The sequence below is a fragment of the Atractosteus spatula genome, chromosome 22 (genome assembly GCF_055471065.1).
Source record: "Atractosteus spatula isolate fAtrSpa1 chromosome 22, fAtrSpa1.hap1, whole genome shotgun sequence".
Classification (NCBI taxonomy): domain Eukaryota; kingdom Metazoa; phylum Chordata; class Actinopteri; order Semionotiformes; family Lepisosteidae; genus Atractosteus; species Atractosteus spatula.
The window spans coordinates 3,904,809-3,919,318 of NC_142727.1; the positions used below are offsets into that span (position 1 = coordinate 3,904,809).

General features: G+C 45.5%; 1 protein-coding gene across 1 annotated transcript; it reads left to right on the plus strand.

The window, feature by feature from the left end:
• Positions 1-4,029: 4,029 nt before the first annotated feature.
• On the plus strand, positions 4,030-11,088 carry tifa (TRAF interacting protein with forkhead associated domain). The gene is made up of 2 exons (XM_088939938.1): positions 4,030-4,487; positions 8,648-11,088. The coding sequence occupies exon 2, from the start codon at positions 8,666-8,668 to the stop codon at positions 9,248-9,250; it is 585 nt and encodes a 194-aa protein (XP_088796064.1). The 5' UTR covers positions 4,030-4,487; positions 8,648-8,665; the 3' UTR covers positions 9,251-11,088.
• The last annotated feature ends 3,422 nt before the right edge of the window (positions 11,089-14,510 follow it).

The following is a 14,510-nucleotide window of genomic DNA, read 5'->3' on the forward strand; positions in this document are numbered from 1 at the left end:
TGGAGTGTCTGGAGCCTGGAGGGACTGACGGGACCGCACCTGTGCGCAGGGAGGAGAGAGCTCCTGCGGTTTTCTCGTCTTGTTCATTAATAATTAAAAATCCTTTTACCCAACAAAATCCGATACAGGTAAATAAGTGATCAGGCCCCTTTAGAGTGAAAAATCTGGAGCCGTATCTTTTCGGTATGATTCGTTCAAAAGGAATCGTGCGAAGAATGATGTACTGTACAAAGTAACTTAGTCGTAAATAATTTGTAAATAACAAAAATAATAGTTTGCGTGCTCGCACGGCCCGTCTCCTCCTTCCGATCCTCTGAGAACAGATTAATTCGTCTAGAATCAGAATTCAGTTGGTTTTTTTTTACTGCAGGTGTGAAACTCGAACCTGACAAAACCTGTATAAATGCACACAAATTCTGCTTGGGATTCTGATGAGTTCTTGTCACGCTAATGAACGTCACCCCCCGCCCGGTTGAATCGTATGAAAATACTAAGATCGAAGAAGGACGGTCGATGGCGGTTTGAACTGTTCTCTCTCGCCTTTTAAGTTTAAAGAGAGGCCTGGTAATAACGGTACCACTCTTTCAAGCGCAGGGAAGTAGCACCGTTTTCATTTTAAAAAAAAATAAAGTCTTTGTTGTAAGCCTACTGTTTAGATTGAAAGTACGGTGTTCAGAATACATTCAGTTAGGACCCCCTCATTCGAGTTACTTTTAGTTGTAATGATTGTGCTCGATATTTTGAAAGCTAACGGAGTTTATTTGTCATACTGTGTGTACTGTACAAGTACAAGGATGATTCTTTCGGGACGCGCACAGTACAATAGATATTACAAGACGGTAAATGATTTGAATATCATCCAGTAATATTTGAACAAAACCATAGTGATATTCATTCTCAGACTTGACATAATTTAACATGCTGAGCCAACAAACATTGACTATTGCGCTGTAGATCATTCCAAATTTAAACACAGCTGTGATTTCCCCCCGCGACGAGTCAGCTGGTGGACTCACGAGGTCACGGAATGATGAAACCGACCGCGTTTTCCACACTCTGTTCCAGCTCCAGTGTTGGAATATGACCATGTATTCAGACCTGTGCGATTTGTCTTTTAGAATTTGGCTTTATTTTCTGTTCAGGCTCTTGTCGTGGTTCTAAACAGAAGCCCTGTCCTGTGTCCTGTTGCTACTACCTCTACATTCATTAACAAATACGGAAAGAATGATTTCTTTCACAATTTGAAAATCGTATACAGTTTATATTATCACTTCTGTGGAGTGACTCCAGGAAAAATCATAACTGCACCGTGGATCACAGTTCGAAATGTGGCTGCAATAAAAGTCTCTGGTTAATAGACAATTTCGCAGTGTTTATCCTGATAGTTAAACTGCAGGTTCTGGAGATCTGTTGATTAAGACATTCTGTATTGTGGTGGTGTATTCTGGTAATTGGCACTCTACAGGAAGGGGCAACAAATTATCCACCATCCAGGTGCCATCAAGTGCTCGAATGAAAGGACATTTCCCAGGCATTTCCTTACAACTTTATCCAGTACAGGGTCACAGGAGAGCCCGGATCTATCCCAGAAAGCAATGGGGCAAGGCAGGATACACCAGGGGCGGGACACCAGTCCATCACAGGACACATCTAACCTTTGTGTTTTAGCACAACGAGGTTTCAGATGAAAACAGAAACTGAACCCAGGGCAGTGCGAAGACAGCATTAATTGCTTGGCTGTATAAAAATACTATAATAATCATTTGTATTGTTATATTATGTTATTTGGAACTTCTTTAAATTATTAAATGTATTTACAATTTGGATTATTTGACAGTGTGGTACACTGGGGAGCACTGCTGCCTTACAGCGTCGGGGCCCTGGGTCCAGTCCCTGGGGTGCTGTCTGTGTGGAGTTTGCATGTTCTCTTTTGTGTTTGTGTGGGTTTCCTCCGGGTGCTCCAGTTTCCTCTCACAGTCCAAAGACATGCTAGTGGGTTAATTGGCTTCTGGGAAAATTTACCATGGTGTGAGTGTGTGTGTGCCCTGTGATGGACTGGTGTCCCATCCAGGGTGTGTCCTGCCTTGTCCCCATTGCTTGCTGGGATAGGCTACAGCTCCCCTGCAACCCTGTACTGGATAAAGAGGTGAGAAAATGAAGGTGTGTGTAACACAGAAAACTCAAAAACAATAGGTGTCATTTGATGTGTCTGCCATCTATAGCTGTGGTTGTGAAATTGGTAAACACAAACGATCAAAGATATTTTTTTTCTGGTTTACTTTAGTTAATGAACTTCTAGAGACGTCATTAGATGTTTCAACACAGGAACACAGTGTAAAAAAAAAACCAACAGAAAAGACCAGGAGTGAACAGAAGGAGACAGAAACAGGAGTGTCACTGTCACCCTCCTCTTCCTCTGAGCCTGTGCCCTGCGAGAAGACCCTGTTCTGATCGGTTTGGGAGACCAGATTCCGGCTAAGTAACCTGAACCTTCTTCTAGAGCAAGGGAGATATGTAGATATAGAGATATAAGGGAATTCTAATTTCCTTGATTGTGGAATCCTCAAGCTAAAATCGTGCTCTCCTAATTTAGCGGCGCACCTCTAGAATAGGAAGACAGATTCCCATTCACTTTTGGACATCCATGTTGCAGGAAGGCAGATGTAGTCTTGGGTCAGATTCCTTGATTTAGGACAGGCTTCCTGCACAGTGATTTGGGCTAGCAGGACGTTTGGGTCTGTAGAAGGAAGACTTCTGAAAAGCATAGTTTTGTATGTAGTGTGAGTGGTATATGTGTTGTTGTTTTAAGGTTCTGTGTTATATAGATTGCTGTGTTATTAGCTTCTTAATAGTAATGCAATACCTCAGAACTCAATGCACCTCTTCCCTATGCACTTTTTGCACGGACGAACACATATTTCTTGCTTTTAACTACCACATTTTTATTGTTCTCCACAACATACAGTATTTATTGTTCTGGTTGTTATGATTTATTATGTCTGTAATATACTGTCTACATTGTGTGGTGTTGTCTGTTGTGATGTGTCGCCTGCTGTATTGTGCCTGCGTTTAGAGATCGGCGCGAACAGGAATACCAGTGTACACGAACAATGCACTTCTCTACTCTAGAACTCTCATGCCTCGAATTTTACCTACTGCTCTGGTTTAATATTTACCTCTTTCTTCCACCCTCTCCCTCTATTTGCAGTGGCTCTGTGGCTGAGGATCTGTGCCTGTGGCTGGGGGGTTGCCGGTTCAAATCCCATGGCTGGCAGAGGAATTCTACTCTGTTGGGCCCCTGAGCAAGGCCCTTAACCCCAGCTGCTCCAGGGGTGCCGTATAAATGGCTGACCCTGCGCTCTGACCCCCAGCTTCTCTCTCCCTGTCTGTGTCTCATGGAGAGCAAGCTGGGGTCTGCGAAAAGACAATTCCTAATGCAAGAAATTGTATAGGGTTAATAAAGTGATCTTATCTCCAGACTCGCAGCTGTAACTGCTGCCGAAGGAGACTACACCCTGAATTAACTCAGGGAGGCGGGGACTAGTACACAATTCTGATATTTCAGTTTTGTATTTTAAAATGTGTTTCCTCAATAAGATTTTCCGGCCCCCCCTTAAATGTGTGCAGTACGGCGTGACACAGAAAATGCTCATTGAAATACGCGAAACTCTGGAGGCACTGAAACTCCAGGATGCGAGAGGTTTCAAGAAGGAGCATGCTTTCGTACAGGCACTGTGCTGGATATATCCTGTCGTGGATTACACATCACTACTGTAACATCCCCGAGAGCAGCGGGTTATTGCGAGGGTAGGGCGTGTCTCTCTGTGCTGTGAGATCATTTGCAAAAAAATAAAGCACAGCAGGGCATGATCGTAGAATAGAGGTCGTTTATATTTCAAACGATGTCGCTTTATGTCCCCCTGTGTTTCAAACCGCCACCCCTTTTCCCAGTACATGGTTTGAGAAATGATCACAGACAGGCAAAGCATACGACACTCACGCCAGGAAATGAATCGCATTAAAAAACTTCCTGATATATATATATGTAACGTTTTAGTGGCTTACTGGATTAACAATTTATAGGCTTGACCCTGAAGCTAAAAGCGTCCACTTTACCGTGGTGAATTACCCGAGTGACATCTATAGACGGGGAATTGCCCCGTTTCGGAACTTCCCCGAAGGAAACCGGCTGCAATTACAGGGGCCCAACTGCCTTCTGGGAATTGTAGGAATTTGGCTTCTGCTCCGCGAACTCGACTGTATCGCACGTTCAGTTCACTACAAAGCCCGGCGTGCACCCCTCCCGCACGCCTGAAGGATAAGTATCACTCCGGGGGCGCTTCTTCAGTGTTCCTTGTTTATAGAGATAAGATAGTAGCGTCTGTGAGCAGTGACGACCCTTTAAACTTCGTTAGCTTTTCGTTTGTCTTCTGCAAAGGATTGTTTCTGGAATCGGCCAAGGCGTGAAGCAGACGCACAGTTTTAAGGTAACTTATTTTTTTTTCTTATAAGTTTTTGAGTTCAAGAGCGACTACAATAAAAGTTTGGTCTTAAAATGAAACTGAAAAATGGGAAAATAAACGAGGAAGCGCGGACGATGCAATGTACAGTAGTTGTCCTCAACTTTCTCTAAAGTGTCCGTGCTTCTTATCACATATGTTTTTGAAACTAATGACTCTTTTTACTGGTGGATCCCTCTCCGCTGCTTATTGGGCTAAATTTCTGGTGGAATGGGAGCTACAGACGAATCTGAGCTCTGTTTCTATCCATGGAGGAGAATTAATACCGGTTATTCCCGGTACAGAAGACCGCAAACCGAGTTTGAAGTTTGCATTTGGAAAAGACGCTCGGGGTGTAGACACTTAACAGATGAGATAGCGACGAGATTTAAGTTGAGGAACAGGATTTGCAAAGCTGCCCCCACCGGATGCAGACCCTGCGGAGAACGAAGCCCTGTCTGTTACTTTAAACTCATGACGCACACATACCGGTACCGGTGCAGAATAACGGGCGTGTTGTCCAATACACTGACGCTACCGGGGTTGCTTGTGGCAAGACCTTTGTTACTGTATGTCGCCACGCAGTTTTCGAGCCACGGACGGATGTTCGTGACCTTCTTCGCCTGTGTGTGCGCTCAAGTATTAGTGACCGGTGCAGCTCTTCCCTCAGAGCGAGCGGCGGACACGGGTCGCCACGCCCAGCACTGCGGCGAACTCCGCTATGTCCAAAGGCCGGGCCTCCTGTAGCTGGAGAGCTCGACTCTGTAACGAGTTAAACGGTGTATCCCCTACTATAAAAATACTCCCACACACTAGTCTTAAAGGACATGCAAATTTCGTGTTTGATATGTAAGATGATATATTTGATTGTAGGTTTTTCCTTTCTTTATAGATTTGTAAAGGGACTGAAGGATTGGGGTACATGTGCCATAAGATTATTCAATCATTGATATTGATTTATTGATTGATTACAATTGACTATCTTATGATTGCTCACTATGATATTCATTTATCTGGATTACCCTTGTACTAGTCTCATTCGTGCCTTTGCCTCAAACTATATGAAGCTACTGTACTCTCCTGTATGCTAACACTACCTGAACCTTTAGAAGATAAAATTTAGAAGATAAAAAAATGAGTGGGTCACAATACCAGAACATGTAGATGAAAGCCGGTAGAAACTGGATAAGAATACATAAATAGCTGCTGTCTAAAATGGCTGTTTTAGATGAAAGATCTGGAGATCCCCTCCACCAGTGTGCAGCCAGCTCAGAGATGGGGATTATTAGGAGGCCATGACTGGGAAAGGCCAGGGGGGAATTTGGTCAGGACCCCAGGGTAACACCCCTAGTCTTTTCGAGAAACACCCTGGGATTTTTAATGACCGCAGAGAGTCAGGACCTTGGTTTTACGTCCCATCTAAAGGATGGCACCTATCTACAGTATAGTGTCCCCGTCACTATACTGGGGCATTAGGACCCACACAGACTGCAGGGTGAGCGCCCCCTACTGGCCCCACTAACACCTCTTCCAGGAGCAGCCTTAGCTTTCCCAGGAGTCTCCCATCCAGGTACTGGCCAGGGTCACCCCTGCTGAGCTCCAGGGGGGCTGGGAGCTGCAGGGTGATATGGGTGCTGGCTGAGTTGTAGTAGTACAACAGGTAAGTAGTAAGCAGTAGTAGGCAGTAGTTAGCCAGGCAGCCACCCCCCACTGACCGTGTATTTAATACCAGGCACTTGTTCCCAGTCTTTGAGGTTCCTGGTTGTGGAGCTCCCATTGTGCACAAGGAAAATTCACCTCTCTGCTGTCAGGTCTGATTGGGGATTTCCTGGCTGCTTGCCTGCAGTCTTAACAGGCTTCGGACGGCTTCGGACGGCACCCACCCTGAGGTGACTGAAAGGTCCTTCAGGGCTTCTCTTAGGGTCCAAATCCATTGGAAAAATAACAGTTGTCACCTAAGTGCAGAGTTGTAATCCTGATCATGCACAAGCAGGAAGATCAGTATCACAAGGTTGCCAGTCAGTTGTCGGATCAGTCATTTCTCCCCTCCTGCGACACTCCAGCTGTTCAGCAGGGCTGGGGGCAGATTCATGTCTACGGTATTTAGTACCAATAAGCACTGCTTTTGCTTTTTCAGTTCTGCTATGCTTCTACATTTGATTGTCTTCACGATGGTCAAAGGTCTACAATTTCAAAAAGGCCTAGGGGGAAATTTCCAAACTTTAATAGTAAAAAAAAAAGAGTATAATTTTCTTCTGAAGCCACATTACAGAAACATCCCAACTTTCAGTCTTATTTTTCTTGATGTGTCCATTTAAGAAAACTGCTATTCCAGATTGCATTTTCCGCATTTCTTTTCCTGTCTTCAGCTAGGAATTACAGTGGTTTTCTGCTTTAGACTTTGCGACATTTAGCATGGATGGCTGGGGTCTTTTCTGCAGATTGCCGAGAGCTGTGTTCTCGACTGTAGCATTGTGGTACAGCGTTAAAGGCAAGGAGTGAGCAATTTAGCATGAGAAAGGTAGTTTACAGGCGCAGATGGAAAGCCTCTCTCTCAGCCCTCACCTGGATGAAGGGGCAAGAGTATCTTTGTAGGGCCAAGTTTTACAAGAACAGCTTTCATCCATTAAAGTAGAACTTAGGTTCACAAATGATCAAAGCTGGAAATTCTTCGTGGAATACAATGCGCTCAAACTTGTCTTTCCCGAAACCGAAAGTGACATTTGCGTGTCTGTGACCAGCGAACTTTTATTGTCTTCTTATCTTTGAACTGTCCGTGTAGAGTCTGGATTCCTGGAAGTGAGGCTTAGACTTGCTGTACACTCTGAGCCTCTCGTGACGCTGGAGAGCGACCTGGAAGAATAGTGCAGCATTGCAAAACAAGAGGTTTGCATGTCTTGTTCTCCAACTTGGCAGGAGCAAACAATCTTTAACTAAGTGTGAAAGATCTCACTCTTAAAATCTCAGGGATCTTCGCACATGAAATGCTCACAAAATAGAAGACATTTTTGATGCCTTTAAAATACTTTCCGAAAGGTCTTCTTCACAAATGCAACTAAACTGCATTAGCATGGGTACCGCTAACATTTTGAACTAATTCAGGCACCCAGAACCCAGATCCAAACATCTGCAGCCCACACTGTCTATCTCTTTGCTCACTGACACATAATTATATACACAGCAACTAATTACACTCATGTGAAAATGAGTCCATTATTCACTAAAACAATTAGTGGCTTTATCTCCAAATGAACTCATTACAGGTCTTATGAGGTCCTCTAGTGGCAGAAGGGACTCGCTAAACTGCTCTTGTTAGTATTGGATAGTGGTTCATGTTAACCAGTTGGGTTTAGATGCAGTCTGAAGGTAGCTCTGTGGAGCAGAGTGTATAGTAAGGCTCAGCACTTGAACTGAGAACATGTGCCGCTGGGTACTCCTTTCAGATTGCTTCAGTACCATGCTCATCTATATAAAGGGGTACAAATGTAACCTGCTTTGGATGAGAAGTGTCCACCAGTTAAAAGAACCACAAGTAAAAGCTTAGTTTCACAAACCGATTATCAGGAAAGTAGTTCACAATCCCGCCACATGGAGGTGCTGTTGTAAATCTACTAATGCATTTATCCAGAGGGGGCGCTCTCCCTGTGGGTTCTAATCCCCCCACTATAGTGATGGTGACACTAGACTTTAATAAAAATGGAACCACCCTTCATATAAGATGTTAAACCGAGGTCCTGACTCTCTGTGGTCATTAAAAACCCCAGGGTGTTTCTCGAAAAGAGTAGGGGTGTTACCCCGGTGTCCTGGCCAAATTTCCCACAAGTCTCTACCAGTCATGGCCTCCTCATAATCCCCCTCTCTGAACTGGCTTCATCACTCTGTTGTGGGACATTGGTGGTGGCGGTGGGATTCCCCATTTCCTGTAAAATGCTTTGATTGGAGTGTCTGGAAAAACACTATATATTGGATATTATATTAAATATTTTAGATTGGATATTATTATCATAATAAGAACAACAACAATAATAATAATATGTTCCTCTAAGGATTTTTGGTCTGAATACTCCTGTGTAGTTCACATGTCTTAGCTGTTGGTTGTTGTGGATGGTTGGCTGTGGCTCACCGATCGCCCCCCTCTTTCCTTCAAGGTTTTTAATCCTGGGGAAATGGCGAGCTTCGAGGACGCCGAGACCGAGGAGACCCTCACCTGCCTGCGCATCCAGGTTTACCACCCCCACCAGAGCGCCAAGGACGTGTTCCGCCACCTGCAGTTCCACAGGAAGCTGAGGTACCGGGCGGAGGGCACCGTGCTGTTCGGCCGCGACGCCAAGGCCTGCGACGTCGCGTTCTACGACGCCCGCGTCTCCCGCTCCCAGTTTGCCCTCCAGGCCTTCCGGTCCTTCGACCGCTCCGAGCTGTGCTTCGAAATCAAGCACGTCAGCAAGAGGGGCAGCATGGCGGTCAACGGCCTGGCGCTGCAGCATCTCCACAAGGTGGAGCTGCCCGAGAAGGCCCTGGTCAGGTTCTCGGACTTCCAGCTCCTGATCCTCAAGGAACCCGGGGAGTCCCGGGACAGCTTCGAGATCGTGTTCGAGCCCTGCCCGGCGCCCCCCTGCCAGGAGGTCGGCGAGGGCGTGCCCTGCGGGAGCCCCGTTGTCGACAGCGGCTTCCACAGCCAAGAGTGTGCGGTCGCAGCAAGCGTCTCCCTGCAGGGGCCCCTGGAGAACGACGAGAGGATGCTCATTAAATGAGAGCTTGAATGACTGTGCGGGGCCGAACGACTGTGAGTTAGATTTAAAACACACGCACACGCACACGCACACGCACACGCACACGCACACCAGGGCTAGTCCATCACAGGGCACGCACGCACGCACGCACAAAAGTCATCCATCCTCTCTTCTGTTCCCAGGAGGCCACAGAGCTTAGAGGAGTCTCAACCAGTTCACAACCTACGATCTTGGAAATGGTTGTAAATTAAAACAATTGCGTTGGGGAGCTGGAGCCTATCCCAGCATGCAGCAGGCACAAGGCAGGGTACGCCCTGGACGGGACGCCAGTCCATCGCATTACACACAGACTCACACACACACACACACACACCAGGGCCACTTTTCCCAGAAGCCAGTTAACCCACTGGCATGTTTTGAGACTTCAGGACGAAACCGGAGCACCTGGAGGAAACCCGTGTGAACTCGGAGGGAGAACATGCAAACTCCACACAGACAGCACTGCAGGAATTGAACCCAGGGCCCCAGCGCTGTGAGGTAGCAATGCTCACCACTGCACCACCGTGTTAATAAGAGATTCAGTTGAGTCATTAGAAGGTTTTCTGGTCTTCCTTTTACTTGACTTTGTAGGACCAGAAGGGAGGATCACTTTTTCTTAGAGCAGAGCTTTTTGTTAGAATAATTTTTATAGCGGCACCTGTATTTTGTAGCGAAGACTAACATTGTGTAAAAATATTGTTAAAACAGACTGGTACGCCTGTGGCTGTGACTCGATCAACAGGGAGAGATCATCGCCGTTTCAAAACCATTTTCTTGGAAGAGACGTGTAATAGGGATGTGCTGGCCTGTTTTCTTTTGTTTTCAAAATGAGCAAAACTCGACAAAGTGATGCTGAAATGATGAAACCAAGTTTGGTCAAGGCCCGTAAATGCCACAAGAAAATGAAAGGAGCATTCAGAACTGGAGCAATCCAGCCACTGTTTCAAATTCTTTCGTGACAAGTTGTTTTTATTGAAATCGTCAGTATTTATAATATTTTACAATCTTTCGCTATTCCAAACATTTTTTTTTTTACACTGTCTTGTATCACAGTATGTTATGTGAGATTTTGAACGCCCTAAAAATACAGCTATGGCTGTTACTGTAACTTTCTGTATTTTTCTGCTGTAAAATATTAATCCGATTGTATTGCTGTACTGAGTTTCAGACTGTTGACTTTCATTTGTTGAAATGAGCTTTAAACAAACATTGGGGAAAATTGGCGTTAACGATCTCCTACGACGGAATGAAAGAGTTACAGTGTAGCGAACAGTATTGTGGTATGGACCGTCTGGTCTGAACCTGTAAAAGAGATTCTCTGAACAAAAACCGAACAGTTCCAGTGGGATGAAGTGAGACTGTTGGTTCTTGTGCTTCCCTGTTCCTCCGGGGGAAAAAATAGCCAAGTAAAGGCTAAAAATATCTACAATGAAAGAACCACTGATCATCCAGTGTATTAGGCAAGTTCCTGTTTAAACTGGAAGTCAATTCAAAGGTTACGTGACCACAACCCAACGTGTATTTCATGCTGAAATGTAGTTTTCTTCAGCGTGTTAAGCAGTGAATACGAAAAAGTATTCAACGTGATCCCCGTCTCTGCTGACAGTTTTCTGATTACAGGAATGCTAATGTATACTGTACATACTTTCTCGATTGTATATCTCTTGTGCAGTATGTACGTTTTATTTACTATTTTTATACAGACTGTGAAATGAATCGGGTGTCCTCGGACAGTACAGTTTGAGGTCAACTGCGATCCGGAAATTCTTTCTTTTGAATGGGCTCTCAGAAATCCTCATCATTAAAGATTTTTATAGATGGAGAGGAGTGTTCGAGTGAGTGCTTTTTTGCTGGTCTGTGCAGTCGGTTGTGTAACAAGGAATAAAATAACCTTAGAAGCCAAGGGCAAAGGGGCCGTTTGTAAAGTTTGCACTGAAGAGAAGCTGTCTGACACTCTTATAAGGATATTTTAAAAAAATAGTGAACATCATGCAAAATGCATCCCCTGTAAGTGCTGCAAATTCACAGTTTTAATACTGAACAGGAATAGCATGCTGTAAGTCAGTTCACTGTGCTGGTTTTGTCCAGTAGGGCTACTGGCCTGTCATGCGCAGCTCATGAAAGGAGTTATTAGTATTTTAATACCAGCTTGTAAACTGGGGATATGAATTCACTAAGCACTCAAGCAGAGTCCTCAGATTTGACTTCTGTCAAATATTTGTGCACCCTTCTGCCCTTGCCTTGTAGTTGCTGGAGCTAGAGCCTATCCCAGCAAGCAGATAAAAAAAAAAAGCAGGATCCGCTCTGTCCTGCCCATCGCGGGGCTCACAGACAGGGGGCCAGTTCTCCCAGAAGCCAGTTAACCTACCCGTATGTCTGGACTGTGGGAGGAAATGGAAACACCCAGAGGAAACCCACGTGAACACAGGGAGAACATACAGCACAGACTCCAGGTTCAGGAGTTCGTGCCCCCATGGTCTTCTGGGAAATGTAGTTCACAATACTGCTCTCAGGTTTGGTCTGAATACTGTATATAATAAGGATATTATGTTATATCATTATGAGTGATTCCTGGTCTTGGAGAATTGTGATGTATATATTGATATATGCACCAAATGAGATTTGGAAAGAGACTTGATTCAGGTGTATAAGCTACTAAGAGGTAGTATACTCAAATTTAGAATGGAGAATAGGAAAAGCTACTTAACATAAAGAGTGGTAGATGACTCTTCCCAGCGGGGTGGTTGAGTAACGGCTCAACTGAACTATCTGCATGAGTAAGATGGCTTGAATTTTGCATCTCGCACTTGCATCTGTTTCATCACACAAAAATAAACTTCCGGATCGAGTCGGCACAATTGGTGTTCTGAAAGGAACGACCGATGAAAGTGCCCACAGGCTGAAGAAGAGGAAGGGAGGAAGGCAAACGAGAATCAAAGAGCTCAGCCTGGTGGATGGCAAGGAGGCTTTGCTGAGTTAGAAGAGGTTGATCTCCAGTCTTGAGACATACAAGAAACTGGGACCTCAGCTTATACATGCTTGGTAAAATTGTAGGGAAACTGCTCGACAGGACATTACTGAAGAGTCCGCTTGTGGCACCTGACCAGCAGAATAAAGCTGGAGCTGTTACTGACTGTGTGGAAAAACCTGGAAAGAACCAGGGAGTTTCCAGCTGCAGGGAATCAGGCTGGAGTTTCCAGCGAGTCATGAGTAGAGCTTGATCTGGGAAGCTTCCAAGCGGTCAGGCATTCTGAAAGGGCAGAGCTGCAGTACACACAGGCAGCTGAGAAACAGGACCATGCCCGAGGTCCCCGGTTGAAACGTAAAGAGATAAAAGGATCCTACTTTGTGGACAAATCCGAAGTACCTGCAGAGAATACCTACAAAGAGCTGAAGCACAAGAAACTGCAGAGAAGGAAACCTGAGAGCTGTTGGCCTTCATTCAAAGAAAAATGAAAAATGAATCTTTCTTTTGTTTAGGACGCCATTAGGATGCCAAGTCACCTGTCCCTCCTCTGACAGAGACAGGGGGACAGGAAGAGGGGGAGGTCACATGTCCCTCCTCTGACAGAGACAGGGGGACAGGAAGAGGGGGAGGTCACCTGTCCCTCCTCTGACAGAGACAGGGGGACAGGAAGAGGGGAGAGGTCACCTGTCCCTCCTCTGACAGAGACAGGGGGACGGGAAGAGGGGAGAGGTCACCTGTCCCTCCTCTGACAGAGACAGGGGGACAGGAAGAGGGGGAGGTCACCTGTCCCTCCTCTGACAGAGACAGAGGGACAGGAAGAGGGAAGCTTCGTGACTTTTCCCTCATGGAGAAAGAAGCAGGAAAGAGAGAGAGGCCCAGACACAGATAACCGACCCTGTGCGCCCACACCCCACAGCACAGGAGCGACTCCCGGGAGAGAGCTGTGCTCACAGAGCTCAGACTGCTGACGTTGGGCGAGGCTCACAGGGGCAGAGAAGACCTGAAATTAGCCCAAGTGAAAATGAAGGCCATCCCTCAGTCCAAGAGCTGGAGTGGAGAGGAGAGAGAGATCGGACAAGACCAGCTGAGGAAAACAGCAGCTGTGTTCCCACAACACAAAGAGTGCAAGACACAATTTTCAAACACAATGATAAAATAAACAGTATATCACGCTAACACAAGAGTAACCTAAAAAAACCCACATATGGCACACACATTTGGCTGATCAATCATCCCTGCTGCATCTGTAACCATACAGTATATCAGCACCACCCCCCTTCCAAGGTAAAGCAAACTCAGCCTTGTCTTATCTCTCATCCTTAAACCAATCTAGAAACCTAACCTTTAAGCCTTTGTTCAGGCTTCACCAGTCATATACATAAGTAGCAATTATCTAACCTACCAGGCAAATGCTGTTTGGCCAGGGATCCTACCTATAGCCCAAACTCCAATGGAGAAGGCAGCAAACTCCATTAGGAAGAGCATAGTGCTTCATCACAATGGTTTGCTTTGACTTCACTGGAGGTAGAGCGTATTGGATTTGACAGTTTCTGGATGAATGAGGCACCATATCACAGTTTATATATATCCGGGCAGGGGCTCTGCGATCTGGATGAACCGCAATTCAGATGGATAGGACGAACAAGCGCCGACTGTCACGAAGCACTGACATTGCTCAGCGATGCACACCATCTGACCTCTTTACAATAATAAGTTTCAATTGCACTGTGTGCGATAAGGGAGATCTCCGAGACATTTTGAAGTAATTGGAATTCAGTTGTGGGTGATTAAAGACCTTTGTCTACGTGTCTGCTGGAAAATGTGCAGTTTGTAGTGGTGAGCCACATCTGATTTCCTTTAAAGGTCATCATGATTTAACAAGGCTGCTCGGAAAATGGTCTGCCAAAATGGTTTTTAGTCTTACTCTCATCCAGCCTACTGCCCATTTAGACCCTTTTGAAGTTATTTTTGAACACCCTCCCATATTGTCAATGACCTAGATTCTTCTCGCTATCAGGCTGTCCAGTGGCTTTGTGCTGTGAGGCTCAGTGGACTTTGAGGTTAGCAGACATTGTCACGCCAAGTCACAGAACTGCCTCTCCTGTGCATATGTCGATGCACAAGGATGTGGGTGACCAGAAGCTTTCTGTAGAAATGTCAGAATTATATTCTGACCGCATGGCGGCTATACGCCTCTGCTAAACTAGAGCATTTCCATTCTATTCAGAAAGAGGGGAAGCAGAGTGCAGAAACCCTTGAAGGTCAAGATCTCCC

What these genes read in the sequence shown, in the direction of transcription:
- tifa (XM_088939938.1), top strand. Translation starts at nt 8,666, where the DNA reads ATGGCGAGCTTCGAGGACGCCGAGACCGAGGAGACCCTCACCTGCCTG.